Genomic DNA, 22,580 nt, shown 5'->3' on the forward strand with positions numbered 1-22,580 from the left:
TTTGAGAAATACTTAGCTTTTAGTCCTATACATTTAAGAGTTTAAATGAAGAAAAATGAAAATCAAATATAATATAGCTGTGACTGAAAACTTTACACGTTTTAATGAAATTTCTTATACCATCTAACCTGTTTTGCCTGCAGAAATAGTTTGAAAATAAACTGACTTGTTACTTGGGATCCATGGTAATAAATCTTAGAGTTAAGGGTCTCTTAAAATGCATTCATTCCTAGGGCGCCTGGGTGGCTGAGTCTGTTGAGCATCTGACTTCGGCTCAGGTCATGATCTCGCGGTTCATGAGTCGAGCTCCGCATCAGGATCTGTGCTGACAGCTCAGAGCCTGGAGCCTGCTTAGGATTCTGTGTCCCCCTCTCTCTCTGCCCCACCCCTGCTTGTGCTCTGTCTCTCTCTGTCTTTCAAAAATGAATAAACATTAAAAAATTTTTTTAAATGCATTCATTCCTTCTTTTGCTTCTTTTCCAGTGATGAAATTGAAGATCATGAAATATCTTGGTCTTGAAGTTGTGACTTTCCCTGTAAGAAAGGTGTAGCTTTTATAAAGGCACTAGAAATTTCTTGATGGATATGAAGAAGAGGAATAGGGCAAGACATTATATGGCAGTTTGTGGTGTGATTTATATTTGGGAGAAGAAGCTTTATTTTTGTGTCTTCAGTTATCAGGGTGACATTGAATTGTGGCAAGTCAATGTATTCCTGTGTATTTTTGCGATAATGATGATACTTAAGAGAACAATACTTAAGTCTCCTGAAAAAGACTTTTAAATTGTAGGGATTTACTTCTAGTAAAAAGGATTTACTTCTTTGACAAGTGGACAAATATTTTAGTTTCTTTCAGGAAATGAGTGTTTTCAAGTTTGCATTGATGTTTTTTCCCCCTTATAAGTGAAAAAAATACTTAATGCCCACTTTGTAAAAATGCCTTTTGCAGGTAAGGATAGATGCTCTGAGAGTGGTAGAGGACGAGGGACAAAGAGGACGGGGGACAAAAACTTAAGTCTTCCAACATAATGCTAACAACAACATACAACGATACTAGCAGCTAATATGTATAATGCATATATTTCCATGTACTATCACTAGAAGGAGACTGAGCATGGGAAGTTAAGTACCTTGCTTGACGTCATACCATCATTAAGAGGGTTCAAATACAGGTTATCTCAATATAACCCAGAGATGTAGTACTCTGTGGTTTCACCTTTCATTATTGATTAATTGATTGAAGATCAAATTGGCTTTATTAAATAACTCATGAATCAGGCAGCATCAGATCTAGCAAGAGGAGGGAAGCTCCCTGTGGTTTCACTCTTTAAACAAAGCTTTTGAGTAGATACAAATTCCCTAAGAAATTAAGGATTAACTTTAAATCTGACATCACAACATTAGTATTAGTGGCAGTCTCCTAAATGTTATTTTATCACATTGCAGAGAATCTCTGTCACAATCAGAAAGGTAGAATAAAACTCTTGGATTATTGGGCCAAATAAAAATTTCCTATTTATAATGAAAATATGATGGAAATCGAAATTGGGTTAAACCTTTTGTAGTTTATAAATTGAATCCAATGTAATCCATTCTAAACTCCGGATGTTAACACAGAATTAGATTTGATGCCTAAGTGCATAGGAGATTAACTGATTGTGTTAGATTTATAGGAAGACAAAAGGAGTATGATTTTCAGCACTAGTAAAGGAGACACTCTCAACTAAGAAAAATTCTACTTCATTCAACTTACCTAGAATGTTTTTCTGATTAGAAAACTAGATGAAGAAATTATCTCAACTTTAATGTAAAAATGAGTACAATGTTTTACTGCTTCAAATGGTTATTGTATACCCTTTCACCATTTTTCCCGCCTATTTTATGTTTTTTAGTTTTCCTTTTCTGCCTTCTTTTGGACTAATCAAGTGTTTTTGCATTATTTAATGATTTCACATTTCACTCTATTATTTTGTAGTTTTATACTATTTTGCAGGTCCTTTGGTGACTGCCGTTGACTTTATAACATGCATCCTTGGTTTACAAAAGTGGTACTGGCACCACTACTTGGACCACTTAGCTCTATTTTTTTTTTTTTAAGTTTTATTTTCTTAAGCAATCTCTACACCTAACGCTGGGACTTGAGCTCATGACACTGACATCATGAGTTGCATGCCCTTTCGACTGAGCCAGCCAGGTGCCCCAGATCACGTAACTCTATATTGTCCTTGCACCCTTTGTGCTAATGTTGTCATATATTTTAATTCTGCACGTGTTTTAAATTTATTGATATGTTCATTCAGAATTCATTTTGAATTACCAATATGTTTACTTTTCCATTGTTCTTCCTTGCATTCTGCAATTATTTAAAAAAAATTTTTTTTAACATTTATTTATTTTGGAGAGACAGAGAGGGACAGAGCATGAGTGGGGAAGGAGCAGAGAGAGATGGGGACACAGAATCTGAAGGAGGCTCCAGGCTCTGAGCTGTCAGCACAGAGCCTGACATGGGACTTGAACTCATAAACTGAGAGATCATGACCTGAGCTGAAGTCAGACACTTAACTAAGTGAGCCGCTCAGGCGCTCCTTGCATTCTGCAATTAAAAAACATCTGAAATCAATTTCCCTTTGCCTGAAGAATTCCCTTTAGTATTTGTTTTAGTGCCATTCTTCCAGTAACAAATTATCTCCAATTTCTTTTGCCTAGAAATGTCCTTATTTGGAAGGATATTTTTGCTGTGCTTAAAATTCTAGGTTGGCATTATTTCTATTAACATTTCATAGATGTCTTTTCATTGTCTTCTGACTTCTATTATTTTTGTTAAGAAATAAGCTGTCAGTCTCATTATTGGATTTTCGAAGTTATTGCCCCACTTCAGGCTGCTTCTAAGATTTTTCCTTGTCTTTAGCTGAGCATAATTATTATTTTTAAATATTTGTCTGCTTAACATGCGTAGTGCTTCTTAATTCTCTGACTTAATGGCTTTCCTCAGTTTTGGAGTGTTTTCTTTGTTTTTTTAATGTTTATTTTTATCTTTGAGAGAGAGAGAGAGAGAGAGAGAGGGAGAGAGGGAGAGAGAGAGAGCATGCGTGCATAAGTGGGGGAGGGGCAGAGAGAGAGGGAGACACAGAATCTGAAGGAGGCTCCAGGCTCTGAGCTGTCAGCACAGAGCCTGACATGGGACTTGAACTCATGAACTGAGAGATCGTGACCTGAGCTGAAGTCAAGATGCTTAACTGACTGAGCCACCCATGCCCTCCAATTTTGGAGTATTTTGACCATGTAAAGAAAGTTCTTTAAATATTGTTTTTCTAGTTCTTTGTTAGAAGCCATTATGAGCTTTTTTCCTTGCCTCATACATACCTAAAGCTCTTTTTTCCTCCTACTTTGCTCTTCCTTTATCAGTCAGTATTTTTACTGAGATATTCTAGTTCACTGATCTTTTTGGCTATATCCAACCTGCTCTTAAGGCCATTTTGAGTTTTTAACTCCATTATTGTCCTTTTCAATAATATTTTTTAAATATCCGTGTTTTAAAACAAATGTTTAGAATTTTTCACAATATTTATTTCATTCAGTTTTGCAGATTTGAGTTCTCTTATATATTCTCCATTTTTTGTCTTCTATTTTCTTAAAAACATTAGTTGCAATTATTTTGAAGTCCATATCTTGTCACTTCAATGTCTAGATCTTTTTCCATGGTCTGTTTCCCTCCTGTTCCAGCCTGTCCCTGTCACTTTGGATGCCAGTGGGCTTCTTATCAAATGTTGGACATTGTGTGTGAAAAATTGAACAAGTTCTAGATGAAGTCACATTCTCCCTGAGAATATTCACTCTATTCTCTAATCAGATGAATAACCTCAGTACATTAGTGAGAGTAGCTCAGATGGCCAAAGATAACTGCTATAAGGAGGAGTAGTGGGTGGTATAGTTTAATGATAAAAGATTTAAAGCTAGGCAAATTTAGAAAACAGGAAGGGAGATGTGTCTAAAAAAGAGCAATAAGGAACAAGAAGAACTTATGGAAACAGGGCCATTGGGAAGTATGGAACAGTGATCTTCACTGATAATCAGTTGCAGTTAGAAGAAGGAGAAATTGAGAGACGTGGTTGGATTTTATGGGATTTTGTTCCTGATTAACTGTGAGATCCAGAGGAATGGTAAAGGATTTTAGTAATTGGGGAAATGTGGGTGATGAGATGAGAGGAGGTGATGTATATATCCTAAGTAGAGAATATGGGGCCCAAGAATGGATGACCTAGGAGTTCTGGTTTGAGTGACTGACATGAACAGGGAAAAGGACATAAAGATATTAATTTTGAGGGGCTCGGACAGATAATCATGGTGAAATTGTTAAGGAAGGAGAATCTTTTTATAAGCACTCAGAATTCTGTTCTCCCATTAACTATTCCAGTGACCATTTGTAAGGAGAGGTATGTGGTCATGGAGATCAGAAGCTTCCACTTCATTCCTAGAGTGTGTTATCAGAGATAATAATAAATAGATTGATTTTGAAGATACTTAGGAAGTAAAATTAGCAGGACTTGGTGAAAAAAATGGATATAGGACGTGAATAGTGGGGCATGTCGGAATTGCTACCAAATTCCTGACTTATGAACCTAGATGGCTGATGGTGATGTCATTGACTGAGCTGGAAATACTAGAAGAGGATCAGCTTTGGGTGGTAGACAGTGACATCATGAGTCTGATTTTCTGAGTTCAAGGTGCATTTGAGTCATTCAAATGGGGATATTACACAGCCAATTAAATATATGGGTATACTGCTTCACAGAGATATCTGAGCAAGAGATGGAAGTTAGTGAGTATCTTCCTATAATGTGGTAATTGAAGGTTTTGGTTCGAAAAAGCTGGCCGAAGGAGAGACAACAGGGAGAGGCTTGCCAAGACTGTCCACATGTAACTGAAGGGTAAATAGAATGGAGGATGAAAAAAGTCCGTTTTCCTTAGCTTCAAGGAGATCATTGGTGACAGGGTGGGTTAGGACCTTCAGAGTAGAGGCCTTAGATTAGATTTGGAGAACTTTGTTGGTAAAAGAAAGAAAAGGTAGCTGCTTTAGCTGGAGGGAAACTTTAGCATCCTTTGTCTTTAAATCTGAGAGCTTCAATATGTTTAAAAGCCAATGAGAGGAATTTGGGTGAGAAAAGCTTAAATACTAAAAAAAAGAAGAGAATATCAAGTAAGGCTCCTAAGAAGCTGGCAGGGAAAGAGGGATGTATTAGTTTCCTACTTTGCTGTAACAAATTACAACAAATTTAGTAGCTTCAAACAGCACACAATTTCAGAAATATGAAGCCAGGATGTCAGCAGGGCCTTTTTCTTTTTGGAGACCCCATTTCCTGGCCTTTTCTAGCATCTAGAGGCCACCTGCATTCCTGGGCTCTTGATCCTGCATCATTCTGACCCCTGCTTCTGCTTTTACATCTGATTCACTTTCTCTCTGCTTCTGCTGACGCATAGCCTTCCCTAGCTCTGACCCTCCTGCCTCCCTCTTATAAGGACCCTTGTGAATACCGTGGGGCCACCTGGATAATTCAGGATAATCTTCCCTTATCAAGTTTGTTAATTTAATCACCTCTGCAAAATGCTTTTTACCATGTAAGATAACATACACAGCTTCCAGGGATTAGATTATGGACTGTTTCGGCTGTGAGGAGCATTATTCAGCCTATCACAGGAGACAAAGAGATAGTCTTTAGAAGGTAGAAGGGACCAGTTTCTAATTTAATGAGAAAGCTAGAAGGTAGCTAGAAGGTGCAAGATATAGGTAGTTCTGTGTCTGTAGTGGAAATATATTTTGTGGCTGGTGTTCACTGTTTGCTCTTTAAAATCAAGTTTGTTTCACTTGCTCCAAGGCAGAAACAGAGACAGGAGATCTGTACCTGAAGATCTGTACCACAAGAAGGTACCACCCAAAAAACTAGAGCACTCCTTCATTTAGCTAATAGCTAATAACCTGCTGGGAACCCAGTGGGTACAGGGATACAAAGATTTCAACACACAGTGGTTATTATCTTTCTGTAGTTGGAGGTTTTCACGGTGTGCTGAATGATCATTTTACCAGAGGAGTTTAGAAAGGATTCCTGGGAACTAAGTTATACAAGATGATCTCATAGACAATTCTATTATTTGCTGATTGTATAAATAATATGTATTTCTTAAATACAATATGTTTTATTTTATTTATTTTATTTTAATTTATTTTTAATTTTTTTAAATAAAAAATTTTTTAATGTTTACTTTTGAGAGAGGGCAAGCATGAGCTGGGGAGGGTCAGAGAGAGGGGGTGACAGAGGATCTGAAGCAGGCTTTGCACTGACAGCAGAGAGCCTGAAGCTGGGCTCGAACTCATGAGCTGTGAGATCAAGACCCGGGCCAAAGTTGGCCGCTTAACTGACTGAGCCACCCAGGCATCCCTATTTTTTAAAAATTTTAAATATTTATTTAAATAATCTCTCCACCCAAAATGGGGCTCAAACTCATGACACTGAGATCAAGAGTCGAATGTTCTTCTGACAGAGCCAGCCAGGCACCCCTTAAATAAATGTATTTTAAAGAAATGGGTATTATATCCATAGAATGTATTAAATGTCAATACCAGAAATTCTTGCCAAAGTAAAGAATACCGTAAAGATTCTTAAGGAGCCATTGGCAGTATCTGAGCAGTTCAGAGCTCATGGCACTCTACTTTTATTAAATACTTGACCTTTAACTTGAGGAATCTTATAGTTTTGTTTTTTTTTTAATGTTTATTTATTTTTGACAGAGAAAGACAGAGCATGAGCAGGGGAGGGGCAGAGAGAGAGGGAGACACAGAATCCCAAGCAGGCTCCAGGCTCTGAGCTGTCAGCACAGAGCCTGATGCGGGGCTCGAACCCACGAGCTGTGAGATCATGACCTGAGCCAAAGTCAGATGCTCAACCGACTGAGCCATCCAGGCGCCCCTTATAGCTTTTTGTATTTTAATTTTGCAGGAATAGTTAATAATTATAAAATTATAAAAATAAATGCATTAAAAATAACCACTCATGATCCTATCTCTCCTTAATTTCAGTTTCCTCCCTTGAGATCACATTGTTAAAAATTTGGCATGGATTCTTCTAAGTTTTTTTTCTACATTCTTATACTTAGTGGGTGTATATAAAACTTTAGGTATTTTCTTTGTTTGTACACAAATAGGGTCATACTAAATTATTGTTGTGTAATTTAAAAAATTCAACAGTATGATTTTACAATCTTTTTTGTTAATCCATACCTTACTACTATCAGTTGCTATGTAGAATTCCATAGTCTGAATGCAATGTATTTCATTAATATGTAACCATTTTCAATACATAAATTGTTTCTATTTTTTTCTACTAAACAGTGATGAGTGAACATCCTTCATTTATATATTTATAAACATCCCTTTATGAATATTTAGGCTACTTTGTTGGTAGAGAACAAGAAAAAGAGTACTTATATCAAAGGTCGTGGGTTCTTAGGATTTTTATAGATGCTGTCAAATTTCCTTCCTTAAAAGTTTGTTGTCATTTATTCTTTCATTAGTGTTTCAGAGTACCACTCTTTTACTAACACTGGTGTCAGTATTATTTGACATTATCCATCTTAAATTTTTGTCCAGTACTGAAAATGCCTTATTTTAACACACATATCTCTTATTAGTAGAAATATCTTTTCAAGTTTTTATATTCAGTGGTATAATATGTTTATGTGTGTTTAAATTGTGTGTCCATTTCTGCCCAGAGTTCATTTGGAGGTTTGTTTCTTTGTTTTTCAGTTAATTTTTAGGAACTCTTTGTGTATTCTGGATATTTGTCCTCTCTTAAGTATGTTGCACATACATACCCTCAGTATATGCCTTGCACTTGAGTTTTATGTATGTCTTTTATGCCATAAACATTACAAATATTTGTGAGTTAAATGTGTTAACCTTTTTTAGGACTTGTAGGTCTTACTTAGTAAGGCTTTTCCCACCACAAGATTATTAAACCATTTTTTTGGTTATTTCTTCCATCATGTTTATGAATTAGTTAATTTTTAGAAATTTCTCTTAGTGTTCTAATTTTGGAGTCCATTTTAGTATATCAGGTTAGGTAAAGAAACCTGTACCCTTAGTTTACTCAAATGCGCACAATCTTTTTTGAATGTCTTACCCTTTCTCCATTGATTTTCAATACCAGCTGTTGCATATACACATGGATGTGTCAGTGCCTTTTTAAGAAATGGATGACTGTAGCTTTATATTATATCGGGTATATCAGGTATGAAAAGACACTCCTCACTGACCTTGTTCTTCTAACTTCCTTGGTTATAATTGTACATTTTCTTTACTCTGAAACAGTTTGACTAGCATAGGAAATTATCTCTTTGTTAAAGGTTACATGGAATTTATCTGTGAAAAAAAACTGTCTGGGACTGGCCCACCCTTTGGGATGGTGGCTCTTTGACAGCTTTCTTCTATGGTAACTGATGTCTTCAAATTGTCTGTTTTTTTTGGATTCAATATATGTAGATTATACTGCCCTAGAGAATTAATCATTTCATAAAATGGAAAAAGTAGTTTCTCAATATTCTTTTAATTCTTTATTTCTCTGGTATTATTTCTTCTTTTATATATTGGTACTTTATTTTATCTCCTAGATTTGTTTCCCTAACTATCTATTTTATTTTTGTCCCCAAAGAACAGATCTTGTTTATTAGTTCTTCCAGTTTACTTTCTACCTTTGTCTTTATTAGTTTATTCCTTCTGCTTTGCTCAGGTTTAATTTAATGATATATTCTAATTTTTGGATGCTAATGAATTTGTTTTCATTCTTGTTTATTAATAGACATGTTGTTTAAGGCTGTGGATTACAATATGGGAACCGTTTTAGCAGTATAAGATGTGATTTATAGTGTTTCCATTGTATTCCTTATTACTACTATACAGATATTCTGCCACTTCTGTTTTTTCTTAGTTATGTGAAGAGTCTTAAAATTTTTAGATGCTTCCTAATCCCAGATTTAGTAGTAATTTTCATGTTGCTGTATTGTGATCAGAAATTGTTGTCTGCACTCTTTCCAGTGTTAAAATTTTGGGGGGTTTTATCTGTGACCTAAAATGTGACCAAATTTTTATTTTTAAAATCACTTTCTTAAAGAGAAGTTACAATCTCTGATTTAATCTGAGTATTCAATATGTGACAGTCAAATCTATATTATTAATTATATTAGCCTATTTCTATTTTTTATAGTTATAGCTACTTTTTAATCTGCTTGTTCTTTGGGGCACCTGGCTGGCTCAGTCGGTAGGGCATGTGACTGTTCAAGCCCCACGTTGGGCATGGAGCCTACTTAAAAAAAAAAGAAAAATTCTGCTTGTTCTTCATGGTTTGAGAGGGTTGGTTAATAATGTTTCTATCTGATTTTCCTTATAGTTCCTTTACTGTATGCTTTACAAGTGTGTATTATATGACAGTTAGATATAATCAACATATTTTTATTGTGATTCACATCATTCAGCATTATGAAGTCATCTTCATTGCTTTTTTAGTGCTGTCCTGGGTTCAGTCTTGCATGATATCGACCACTGTGTTCTTTCTTTCCTTCCCTCCCTATCTGCCTCTCTGTGTTCTTTCTCCACCCCTTCTTCTCTCCTTTTTTCCCCTTTCTCTCCACCCATTCTTTTGTTTTCAAACTCAGTTAGTTATACCGATCTTTCTCCCACAGAATAGAGTGGAATCTGCTTAATAATTCAAATGCAAAGTGTTTTTTTTTCCTTTCAGTGAGTAAGTTTGGCTGTATTAAATACTGAGATAACATAAAAGTTTAGTATGAATACTGTCATTTTATTTTATATTATATTTTAAAACTTACAGCTTTTGGAAAAGAATTCACAATGTGTTCTGCCTTTTTAGCATTGTGTTCTTTTAATTAGAAAGGTTTATGTTTCTGTTGTCATGACTGCAACAACATAAAAAACCTTAATCCTCTTATTTATTTAAGGATTTATTTATTAATCCTCTGTAAGGAGCGATAATAAACTTAATATTTTTCCTCTTCCTCTTCCCTTTTCTACCAGCTGATTTTAGCATTATAAAATAATTTACTTAAATTCTTTTGTGGTTTATCAGTTTTAAATAATATCTTTTGATCTGAGTAACATTCCATGTTTTTCCTCCTTCGACTTTCATCTTTTTTTTTTTTGTTTGTTTTATGGTTTCTGCATTGTTAAGGCTTATACTGCTTGTATTTTATTATAGCAACATAATGACATAGTGATTTAGTCCCATAAGTAGTTTTGGTATTTATTATAGTCCTTTTACTCTGATTTTTCCAGCCATCTCTTGGATGACTACAGTTTATCTTCTAGTAAATTCCTCAACAAAATCCCATGGGAACACGATTTTATGTGTTTGCATATGTTCAAAACTTTTGAACATTCGCTGTTGCCTTTATAATGAATGAGTTTGGCTAGATTTTAAAATCTCATTTATATTTCTTTGCTCAAGGATTTCACAGGCATTACTCTATCCAGTGGTGTGACCAGAGGCAGTGGGGTCCACCTAAGCGTGTTGTTGACTGTTGTGGATAAATACTCACCTGGTGGATCCCCCCTTACAGCTACTAGAGCTTTTTTTTGTCTTGATGTCCAAGGATTCTTTACATTTGAAGTCCAGTAACTTTGATAAGGTATCTTACTGTTTACTGTTAAAAGGTGTTTCTTGGGGGAAGTACGCCCTTTCAATAGGTGTTTTATTAAAAAAACATTTCTTATATTTTGTCTTCACGAATGTATTCTTTTCGATGATTTTGATTTTCTTCTATGGAGATTCTAGTTATAGGTGTGGAGATCTCCTTAACTTGTCTTTAGATCCCTGTTTCTAATGCTTCTTAAATTTAAAACAGTTTCTCTTCTCTCTTTGGCTGCTCTTCTTGTATTTGTCATCTGTTTACCTTACCTCTGATCTCACTGTAGATTTCAGTACATAGCAGTTAAATCTCTTGAGCTCTGCCAGCCTATGTTTCATCTCCTCTTATTGTTGTGGTGTTTACTCCCTGTTGCTTTTAATTTTCTGGTTTGTGGGTGAACATACATGATTTTACTTCATTCCTTTTTACTCTTGGTTTCAATTTATGTTCTCAAGTTTTATCTGAAATTTGGCAGAACTTTTCTTGCAAGCAGTCTTCTGCCATTTGTTTTTCCTGTACCTTTTCTCCTTTCTCTCCATTATTAGGATGCTTGTGTGGATTCAGCAGTGGTTCCATTATATCGTTCATCTTCAAGGAATGGGTGGTTCTTGGAACATATTTATGAGAAGGAAAGTCAAGGTCCAAGTACTAAACTAAGAACCTTTTTCATTTCTGTGTTTGATTTTTTTTTCAGTCTTTAATTCTTCTATGTTAATGGAAATGGGAAAGTATAATTTTTTTAAAGTTTATTTAATATGAGAGAGAGAGAGAGAGAGAGAGAGAGAGAGAGAGAACATGCACAAGTAGGGGAGGGGCAGAGAGAGAGGGAGGGAGAAAATCCCAAGCAGGCTCTGCACTGTTAGCACAGAGCCCAATATGAGACTCAAACTCACGTACTGGGAGATCATGACCTGAGCTGAAACCAAGAGTCAGACACTTAACTGACTGAGCCACGCAGGTGACCCTGAAATTTTCTTAATATCATCATTTCCACTGCTACAGAGGTATGATGTTCCCTGCAGAGATGGATTTCTGACTTCCTTTGGTTTTTATTATTTTTCTCTGCCTTAAAAAAAAAAGTCTTTATTTGTTTTTTAAGTTATCTCTGCACACACCATGGGGCTCGAACTCACAACCCCAAGATCAGGAGTCACACACTTGACTGATTATAGGTGCCCCCGGTTTTTATTATTTTTTTGAGGATTTTTGTGCTTATGTTCATGGAGGATATTGATGAGAAATAGGATTATGTTCTGATACCAGTCTGATATTCACAACTGCAGGTAAATATGAATTCTTCTCTCAGGAAGCATTAGGAATTTTATCTTTTCTCTTTGGAATTGTCCCATTTCCCACTATTTATCTAATGTGACTCCTTTTTCATTGAAATTACTTAGCCTTCTGTGGGTCTTTTTAGTTTAATTGTTTATAACTTTCATTAGCTCGGGGAACTTCTGCCTTTTTCTTATTTCTTATACTTTTTTTTTTTTTTTTACTCTTTCTGTGACTCATATTTTATTTGTGTTTATCTTTCTGGGTTGTTCCTATGTTTTGTTTTGTTTTTTCCTTTTTCTTCTTTTCTTTGACCTTTACTTTACATTATAGGAGACTCTCTCTCAACTTTATCTTCCATACCATTTAATAGTTTTTAGTTTTATTATATTAATATGTTACTGTATTTCCATACTATTTATAATATCTAGGAATGGTCTGTGGTTCTTTGATCTCTCCTGTTAACACAGCATTCTATTTTACCAGTGCTGTAGCACCTTGAATCTTTACCTGATCTAAGGAGTCCGATTAGACTTAAAATTCTAATTTTCTTCTCAATTATTGCTGATATTTTGGGAAGGGGTTTATTTTTTTGTTCATATTTTTATCTTTTCCCCTGTTATCTATTTTCTTCAAATGTTTAGTAATCCTTGGTTGTCTGTTTATTAATGTGGAATTACTCATTTAGATGTTTCCTTTTTTTTTTTTTCTTTTTGGGGAAGTTTTGGTTGCCTCAGATTCTTCATTCCTTTACTCTTCAGTATTTACGTAGTATTTATAATAAACTTCTATTTAAAAAAATATATATATATATACACTCTAAACTTAATTTCTTCACCATCATTTCTCTGATACATAAATTCCTGCTGTAATTGCATGTGTTCTTATCACTCTCATCCCAGTGACCTCCTAGCTTCTAGAAATTCTTTTTCTTTTAATTTTTTTAAAATTATATTTATTTTTGAGAGAGGGAGAGAGAGAGGGAGACACAGAATCTGAAGCAGGCTCCAGGCTCTGAGCTGTCAGCACAGAGCCCGATGCGGGGCTCGAACTCACAAACTGCAAGATCATGACCTGAGCTGAAGTCGGATGCTTACCCGACTGAGCCACCCAGGCACCCTGCTTCTAGAAATTCTTTTAATGCACGCCGATTGAAGTACCTTTCTTATATCCCAGAATCGTTTAAAAAAATAGGATTTCTTTTTTCTTACTAAGGAAATACTTCTTTTTTTCTTGCTCCTCTTCCTTCTTCTTGTCAATTTAAGGTTTTGGGAGCATGAAGAGAGGTAGGTGCTGGTTTTCTGTTTCAGCTCTTTCTTGATCTTATCTCTCCAAAATTTCAAAGACTATTTTTCTTCAGAAAACCTTAAAATATATGAAATACAAAGGGCATAGGCAGGATGTTTATCTTTTTTATAGCCTATACTTTTGTTAATTAAAACTTATATTGTAAGCTCATATATAAGAAAAAATTAATGACTTTAGTATGTATTTGGCCACTTGATCCTGCTGTTTTTACCTCCTTGTCATCTTTGAAATCTTGACTCCTTTCTAATTTGGTAATTTCCATTTCTCTCTTGAACTCACTTAGGTCCGTCTCACTGTTTTCCTAACTTCTAGTTAGGATTCTCAGAAATAGCACACTTCATCTTCTACTCTGAGGTAAATTCACATCTTAACAAATATTGCTACCTTTGCAGATGAGAGTCAGATTCTTCCACGTGACATAGAATGACCATTCTTGTCTGGCTCTTCCCTCCATGTTTCTCCAGATTCATCTTTGTGTATGTTTTGTTTACCTGGAATTACCTTCATTCTGGAATCTTTTTCTCACTCAGTGTTAACATGTCTGCTGTCTCATGCTGAAGTTAAGCTCTTTTACTTTTATAGTTCCACCACTTTATTTATAGTCATTTACAGAACTTAACACTTTATTGAAATTATTTTTAAGTGTCCATCTGCCCTCCTGTAGACCGTAGTCCCTTAGTAGGCGGGCATAGTGCTCCTAGAAACTATGTCAGTTTTAGAATACATAGGCACTTTTAAAATGCTTTGAATGAAACTTGGTTTGGTAATATTTATAATCACTAGGGCTTATAACTCATTCAGTAATTTCTTTTAAAGAAGAAATTTTCTATCAGATTTTAAATCAGTGAGAAATCCTAGCCATTCCTGATAGAAGGAAATAGCTGTCAGAGGAGAGGGAGAAATAGGATAGAGGTAGATCAGATCAGCCTCATCAAGTGAGAAGCCCGATGCCATGTCACATACACAGGGAAGCAAAGCCCTTTAGTAGAGTAAGATAAGCTGGTAGAACTTGAGGTACTGAGTTTATGTCTAAATATCTAGACCATTAATTGCTATCATAAAACATTTTAAGATTTATCTGAAATTGGTGTTCTTAGGACAGCAGTTAAATGTAGTGTTTACGTTACTGACCACTAGTAGAACTATGTCAGGTAGCAAAAGAATATCCAAATGTTCCTGTGAAGAAGACTGTGTGCTTTTGTTCAGAATAAATCATAAGGCTAGCAATTGTTAAGACGAGAAAGGAGGCTTGTCCACTATGTAACCGGAGCGACTAGTCTTTCCACATTGATTGTGACTGAACATAATGCCTACTGTGTACAGAACGCACTCTGCTAGGTATTCTGGGAGCAGCAGAAGAAATAAGAGATTGGGCCCCACCCTTAAGGACTGTATTTTCATTAGGCAGAAAACCACGGCCTATGGAAGGATTTATTAGCTATTAAAACAATGGATTAGTCTGTGCAGAGTAAGACATGAGCAATAGAAAAGTTTAATTTTTAAAAATGTGCAGGGGTGCCTGGGTAGCTCAGTTGGTTAAGCATCCCACTTCGGCTCAGGTCATGATCTTGTGGTTCGTGAGTTTGAGCCCCGGCATTGGACTCTGTGCTGACAGCTCAGAGCCTGGAGCTTGCTTCGGATTCTGTGTCTCTCTCTCTCTCTCTCTCTCTCTCTCTCTCTCTCTTTGCCCCTCCCCCACTCATGCTCTGTCTCTCTGTCCCTCTCTGTGTCAAAAATGAATAAACGTCTCTCTCTCTCTTTCAGAAATAAAGACTAAAAAAAGTTTTTTTAAATGTACAAAATAAGGAGTAGTATAATTTAGATGGGGGAATGACTTCTTGGAGGGGTGATTATTGATCTGAGATTTTGTGGGAGATGATGAACCTGGAGAGGCAATGAGCTGCCCCAGAATGGGAGGCACGATAGCACAACGTAGAGGGGGAAGACGAAGGGGCAGAGCAAGTTATGTTTTGTGTAAAGCAGGTGATTGGTTGATTTCTTGGCCAAAGAAGTATTTGTAGCACTTACTAATCAAGATCCATTCTTCTGGCTTATAGCATTTGATTTTTTTGGCATAAAGCCACTGGGTAAGTCAACATGATGGTAAATTAGACCTGTTCTTACCTCCCAGGAGCCCACATTCTAAATGATAGAAAGTGCACACACATAAGAAATAGCAGCTTGACTCAATTAGTGTATGACAAAAGGTAAAGAGAGAGGATGGAAAAGATGGATATGGTTGGAATCTGTAAAACAGGATTAAATAATACTTGCTTTACCGGGTTGTCACAATAAAATAAAATAACATATGTAAAGTTCCTAATCCTTAATAGGTAACTTATGTGCATGTATTGTGTCTCCCTTCTTCTCCACCGGTCAATTCTAAGGTAAACTTGTGGGGAAAAAAAAAAAAGAGAGAGATGTTCGAAAGAACAGGATCAGTGACACTTTCTGAAGAGATATGTCTCGTCATGGGCCTTGAAAGATTGGTGGGGTTTAGTGAGCAAACGTTAGGAACAAAGAGGTAGACATACAGAATGTGCTTTTGGGAGCTACGGGAAGCTTTGTTTATGTTGAGTGGGAGAAGTTGGAAAGGCTGGGAACCTAGAGGTTGGCTGGTACCTGTATAGAATCCTCTTCTGCTCTGATCCTACCTTGTACACTACTCTGACTGATGGTTTACATGTTGTCATGGGTCAGCTCCTTTGGTAAGCAGGAATCAGGAGCTATCAACTTTGAATTCCCCACAGCAAATAGCATAGTATTTTACACCTAGTAAGGCCCTTCACACATATTTATTGACTTAGTAAAGATAACACATGCTTAGGTACATCAGAAACAAGGACTGTATGGTGATATTTCATGCTAATATTATATCAGATTATATAGTACAATGTGGGAAAGAATATTGTAGCGTGGAATAGTGGGGTGTCCTGGGGAAGGCCAGATCTGGGTTTCACCGTGGCTCATTGACTTACGCACCTTGTGAACCTGGGCGGGTTCTTTTGCAATATATACTTATATCTGAAACCATTTCTTAGCTATCTGTTCTTCTGGCCTTTGTTTCCTCATCTATTGACTAGCTAGTGCCTACCTCATAGAGTTGTTATAAGGATTCAATGAAAACTAGCTCAGTGCCTGGTTCATATTAGGTGCTCACATATATTGTATTAATAATGATAATAATAGTTATTTTTTGATATTCTTAATCCACATTGAAACCTTGATATGCATCTTTTGAGGGGCAAAATGTACTCTATTGCTATCAAAATACTGAGCAAGAACCAAAGTAATGTGCAGTGCTGTCCTATATATTTCACTGTGGATCCTGCTGTATTAAGCTCAAAATCCTGTTTTATCAAATTTCAGTTTTGGAAATAAGGACCTGAGCCACAGTATAAGGAAAAGGGGCATTTCTCTGTGACAGCAAAGCATTTTCAGCAGCTGCCTCAGTCTCTTCCAGGCCCACACAAGCTTGGTTTCCTTGACCCTCACAGCAGTTCTAAAATTGTTGGCCATGGGTTTTTATCCTCATTTTGCAGAAGCTGAAAAAAACTAAGGGTCAGGTGACAAGGTTAGTGAGTGTGAAAGTCATTTATAATAATGGTAAAAAAGGCATAGGCTAAAGTTAAATTTTGAATCAGTGTCTATAATAAGTAAGAAGTAAGATAAAACACAGTCAATATGAACACTTGGAAAGGATCACTGAAAAAGGAGACTCTGCCTGTCTTAAGTGTGAATGTCATCTCATTAGTCTTTTTGCCTATTGACGAGGAAAAAGTGTACGTAAGTTTCATTTTTCAAAGACAGTGACCTTTTTGGCAACATAGAGTCACAAAATGCCACACTTTGCTCTTCATGGTTTTCACTGGAATTTTTTAAACTTCAATTTTCGAGTATTCCAAAGAGATGACCTATCACACGAGTTGTCTGTCAAGTGTTTTTTTAAGCCCTTATAGGGCAGGTATATTGCACTGCAATAAATATAGATCCTGGGCATCATTTTGACTTGAAGGATTTTTTTAGTGTTTAAAAAGCTCTATAGTGTCAAGTGAAACAGCATCTTTGACTTCCCACTCACCTAGACCTCAAAATGCAGACTCTGCTTTGAGAACCTCACTTTGTATCCCTATCAGCTATCAAGTTCTACGTATTCTTTTCTCCTAATCACTTTTCAAAGAAAATGTCATTTCTGTATATAGTTTCTTCTACCTTGGTGCATCCTTGATACTTGACGTCTAATCACCATTAGGCTCACCTAACCCAGTACTGGGTATGATTTTTTTTTAACTTAAAAATGTATGATCTCTATTGCACTTTGAGATAGTGACCATGTCTTATTCAACAATATGTTCCTACCACCTAACACGCTGCCTAACATATAGTGGGTACTTTGCCTCATTATTTAGGGACATGAACTGCTTTGATGATGGTGGAACTCCTTTTTTGAGACGAGAGATAACACATCTTTGTAATATTCAAAGACTAAATTGAGAAAAGGAGAAAGAAAAAGCCAAATACTATAGATAATAATCTTGACATTACGTAGTTACTGTGGGCTCTGTTATTGCTGGCCTGCCAAAAAAGTGACTCAAGGTTAAACCAGAATCTTTCAGTTTACAAATGGTAACTCCCATCCTAGTATTACTAGATTTTTAATGATATTTTTTATTTTAAAAGGCCACAATAAACCTAATTGGATAAGGATCAAATGAATGCCCCAAATTAGATCCACCTGTGACTTTTTATATTAAGTGGATTTCCCTCCCTAGCTACCATTGTGAGGGATCTATGTAGGTTTTGAAATTCAAAGTAGGGAACCCTAGAGTTTGTAGTGTCTCTTTTTCTTTTCAGGAACAGGAGATCACTGTGCATATAAAACACACCCAAAATAAAGCAGTAAAGTGAACCCTGCTTAGTAGCAGTCCAGATAATGAAATGGAAAGTTTGTGTCTGAGATGCCTAGAATCTTCCATTTTGCCTTGTTACTATACAACAGCCACCTTGTAATCTAGCAATTACAAGGAGTTTCCCTTGTACTGAATACAGTGGGTTATTCCATGTGTCACAGTTGAAGAACACAGAGTAGATGCTTGTTAAGTCCTCAGTACAGCAGGGATCTTATAATTACAGTAGCTCTGATTAGTTTCAATACTGTGATACTTTTTATCATTTTGAGTGTTTCTTTTAATCTTCATTTAGACTTCATTGAAAACGTTCTTGTTAGCCACCAATGATTTTACTTTGACGCTCCTCCAATCCCCCCAGATATTCTACTTTTCAATTATTTTAAGAAAAAAGGCAAAATGCCTGTTAAAATTTTGAATTTGCATTGAGCAATGATTATTGTTTAAATACTTTTAATTGAATGAAATATGCTAGGTTACACAGGTCTGTGCTTTTTAAAAACTGATAAGCATTTGCAATTCATATATTGTGGTTTAATGCCCTTTTTAAATTTAACATTATTTTTAGGTTGATTGTTAAGGTAATATTTAATAGAAATACTTAAGTGTGTAACCTCAAGGATAGTTGAAAAGCCCATAATACAAAAATTTTAGCTGTTAAAGAAAAAATGCATCAATGAATATTAATAACCTTTTATATAACACGTAAATTAATACTTTGGGACCAATTCTAACCTCAGGATTTTTTGTGCCTTATATAATATGTAGCAATCGACCCATTTATCAAATTTATGAGTTACACAAGTAAATTAAGTTCATCTGCATATTTAAGTTCTTTAAATAGACCAATGTAAACAGTTTCTTATCTGCCATATGTTGAAATGTTTTAGTAAACTAAAGACATAACTGCTTAGTCAACAAAGATGGCATTAAATTGCACTGTTTTGGAAAAAAAAGTTAAGTGAACTAGATGCCTGTTAATCTGGTTCTTTAAATATCATAAACAAAAGTATCAGAATGTGTTTCCAAGGACAAAGGCGGAGTTTTCCCGGCTTTGATTGGTTGCTGCCTTGTCCTGTCCCACGGCCATCCTTAATTGGCTTTGGGTAGATTGGAATCACATAAGCAGAGTGACATTTATTACTTTCCTAGTTTCTTTGCACTGAGCCCTGAGATTCCCAAGTAGTAACTGTAAAAGATTTCTTTCATTTCGTCCATGATCTACAAGAGGGGATCATTCTACGAAGAGCAGGCATGAGTCTGAGTGCGAGAAGAGTCACTCTGCCTGCAATAACGCCAATAGTCCTACAGAAAAGGGTATGTGACTTCTTTTGCCTTTTTTTTTTTCGTTTTGCTGTTTTTCTTTCTTTCTGCTACCGTGTGTTTATTAATATGTTGGAAACTTTAGTTACATATCCTGAGAGAGATTGTCATTCATTGAGGCTAGAGGTAATTAAAGGGTGTATTATTGAAATTAGACAAAAGGGGGAAAATGCTGTGCTAGAATGTCTCTGTGGTGAAAAAAAAAAAAACAAAACAAAAAAAAAACAAAAAAAAACTCCATGGAAAAGCAGTTTGGTCTCGATTTCAGGGCATTGTGATTTAGAGAGTATTTGAAGCTTTTGCTTTTTTTTTTTTTTTTTTCCTTCTGTAACTTCAGGCCTCTTTGCCTTTAGTTCAGTAGAAAATCTGCTAGCTATTATGTTTTATATTTGTGTACTGAGAAGCAGTTTCTTTGTTTCCCTATAATTCATAATACATCCATCTTCATTGTTGAATGGACTATATAATTGTTTTACTGTTTAACCATATGGCACCAGTTTATTAGCCTCTGGTTTCTACCAATTTCTATTGAGTTGCTGCCTATTTGCTTAAGAAAAACTTTCCATTATATTCCCTTGTGAAAGAGGTTTCTGTTAATTATTAATGCAATCAATCATGTGTATGAAAATATTGTATCTATTGGTTTTTTGTAAAGTTTATTTCCATGTCTTACTTGCAGCATCGTATTTTATAAGGTAATGATAAGTATAACATGAGATGTAGTATTTATAATACTAAACTTTTCTGGTAAATACACCAAATAAGAACAATGCATTTAAATCCTTAAAGAATCAAATCTCCAGTATAGAAAACAAAAGCACCAACCCACATTTTTGGCGATATGCTTTCTGAATGGTTTTGGTGACGCTAGAAACTAATGTTTATTTCCGTACCTGACTTTTAATAGTTAACTGTTAGTTAGCTATTAGTGTATTCCGTAAGTCAAAGGTCATGGTTTAATTTGTTTAAATATGACAAATATAACAATTAAGGTGTTTTTTTTTTAAAAGAAAAGTATCTTTTTTATTGTTTTTAATTTTTAGGTTTTCAGTTTATTTTCTTACACAGTCAACCATTTATTCACTAGGGACATTTTATTTGGCATTGGAATTGTATATGGTAATTTTGCCAACATTTGTTCTTTATCTTTCTTCATGTCTTTTTCTCTCATCTTAAGCAAATTTAATTGAAAATGCTTTGAGCTTGAATCTTTATTTTGATTTAGACTTAGCATTAATAGTGACTGTATATATAGATTCCCTGACTCACTGGAATGTGAAAAGTATACTAATATGTATCAAATATGTGTTCTTATGTCTGAGTTCTTGATCCAATTAATATTGCAATTTAGAATAACCAAGAAGCTTCCATCATGTTCTTTTGGATGACATGCTGGTGTGGTAGGAAGCATACTACCTGAGCTGTCTGTTTACTAGCTGCGTGACCTTGGGCAAGTCACTTAAACTCGTGGTCATTACTTCTTCACCTGTAACATAATAGTTGAGGGATTTTCATTAAAAGCTTTCTGCAGTCTTACCTGTGTCTGTAATTCTGCGAATCAAATAATATATTTTGTATTTTCATAGTTAAAATATTTAAACCATTTATTTTTTTTTTAGAGTATTAAAACATTAGAAAAAGATGCTGTCATTTTCAAGGACTTTGAGCACTTAATCCAGGGCACTTCGTATGAATAAAACTCGGCTAGAAAACCCAGTACTGACTGGTAAATAGCAGAACAAGAATATTCTGGAAAGCTGTGATTATAATTGGTGTTAAGTCTGAGCTGCCGATGGTCACATCATTGTGATTTCTCTTGGTCTCTTATAATAAGCTGCTTGTCAGGTTTTTATTATAATAATTACATAAGTAATTGTGCCCAAGTCCATGTTATTCCTTTCCAGCGAGTACACATATTAAATTTCCACGTAATTTAGGACATCACCATTCGCTGAAGGTACTTATGGTATTTCTTCGTCCTGGCATTTTAACCCCTAGAAGGCCCCTTATCTAGAAGACTATCCCAAAAATCTTAACATCTCTTACTTTAGGAATTGGGCATTTTTATAACTAGAAAACATCCATCTGCTCTGGTTACACCATGACTTTTTTTTCCCCAAGATTGAAAATTATTCCATACTTGTAATTAACTTGTCATTTTCTATATGCACCATAATTTAAGGTGATCTTACAAATTGGTACCAGCATTTCTCAGAGTGTTTTGGGGGCAGCTTCTTGTTTTCCTAACAAGGCAGCAAGTGCCTTTTGCGTAAGTTTGCCATAAAGTTTGCTCATCCTGAATGAGTGGCTCTTGAAAAATAATTTGCCAGTTGGAATCCTAATCATTTGAAAGGCTGAGGGCATTTCTGAAAATGCTTGATAGCACTAGGGAATAATTTTGTTATCAGTCTGTGTATGTGATCTAAATGGCCTTAAGATTCTCCTGAGAGTGGCTGGGAACTTGAACTTTAAACATGGTCCGTAACACAGTATGGGTCTTTTTTTTTTTTTTTTTTTTTTGTAGAAGATCAAATACACTTTGATCTCTGAGGGACAGGGATTTTTGGTAGATTCTCTATCAAGTGAATTTTTAGGAAAGATATTTTTTGTGTCCTCCAATTCTATTAGGGTCTTATTTCCTTGATTCTGGTTCACCAAGGTTCTAGTGAAGAAGGGTTCATCATATCTCTCAGAAATGGTTACATCCTCACCAAATGCTCTGAATGAATATTTTACCTCATAGCATTTTTCTCAGGGAACTACTAGGTTATATCTTTTTTTTTTTTTTTTTTCTGATGAGAGAAGTCTGAGTCTCTTGGGTGTTGAGTGACTTATGCAAGGTCACTCAGAAGGTCAATGGCAAAGCTAGAAATAGAATCTAGGTCTTGTGACTTCAGTGTGTTTCTCCTAGATATGTGTTACCTCCTGAAATTAATATGTTAATGAAATTGCCTTATGGGGTGTATAATTGCCATTCAACTTCTAGTCTGGAATTAGCTTAGGCAAATCCTTTCATCTCCCTCTGCACCTCCACCAACTCCCATATGTTCTAGTGTAGAAAACATTTTATTCAGAAAG

General features: G+C 35.5%; 1 protein-coding gene across 3 annotated transcripts in view; it reads left to right on the top strand.

The window, feature by feature from the left end:
• GRB14 (growth factor receptor bound protein 14) overlaps positions 1–22,580 on the top strand; it is a 116,138-nt gene that overhangs the window by 35,110 nt on the left and 58,448 nt on the right. Inside the window, exon 1 of one of the 3 annotated variants that reach the window (XM_049615577.1) lies at positions 19,271–19,496. The exons of the other annotated variants lie outside the window; for them this stretch is intronic. Coding sequence (XP_049471534.1) covers positions 19,434–19,496 — 63 coding nt within the window. The 5' untranslated portion in view covers positions 19,271–19,433. Of the gene's footprint in view, positions 1–19,270; positions 19,497–22,580 lie in introns of those variants that run through there. 3 annotated transcript variants of the gene reach the window in all.

This window comes from Panthera uncia, assembly GCF_023721935.1.
Source record: "Panthera uncia isolate 11264 chromosome C1 unlocalized genomic scaffold, Puncia_PCG_1.0 HiC_scaffold_3, whole genome shotgun sequence".
Classification (NCBI taxonomy): Eukaryota; Metazoa; Chordata; class Mammalia; order Carnivora; family Felidae; genus Panthera; species Panthera uncia.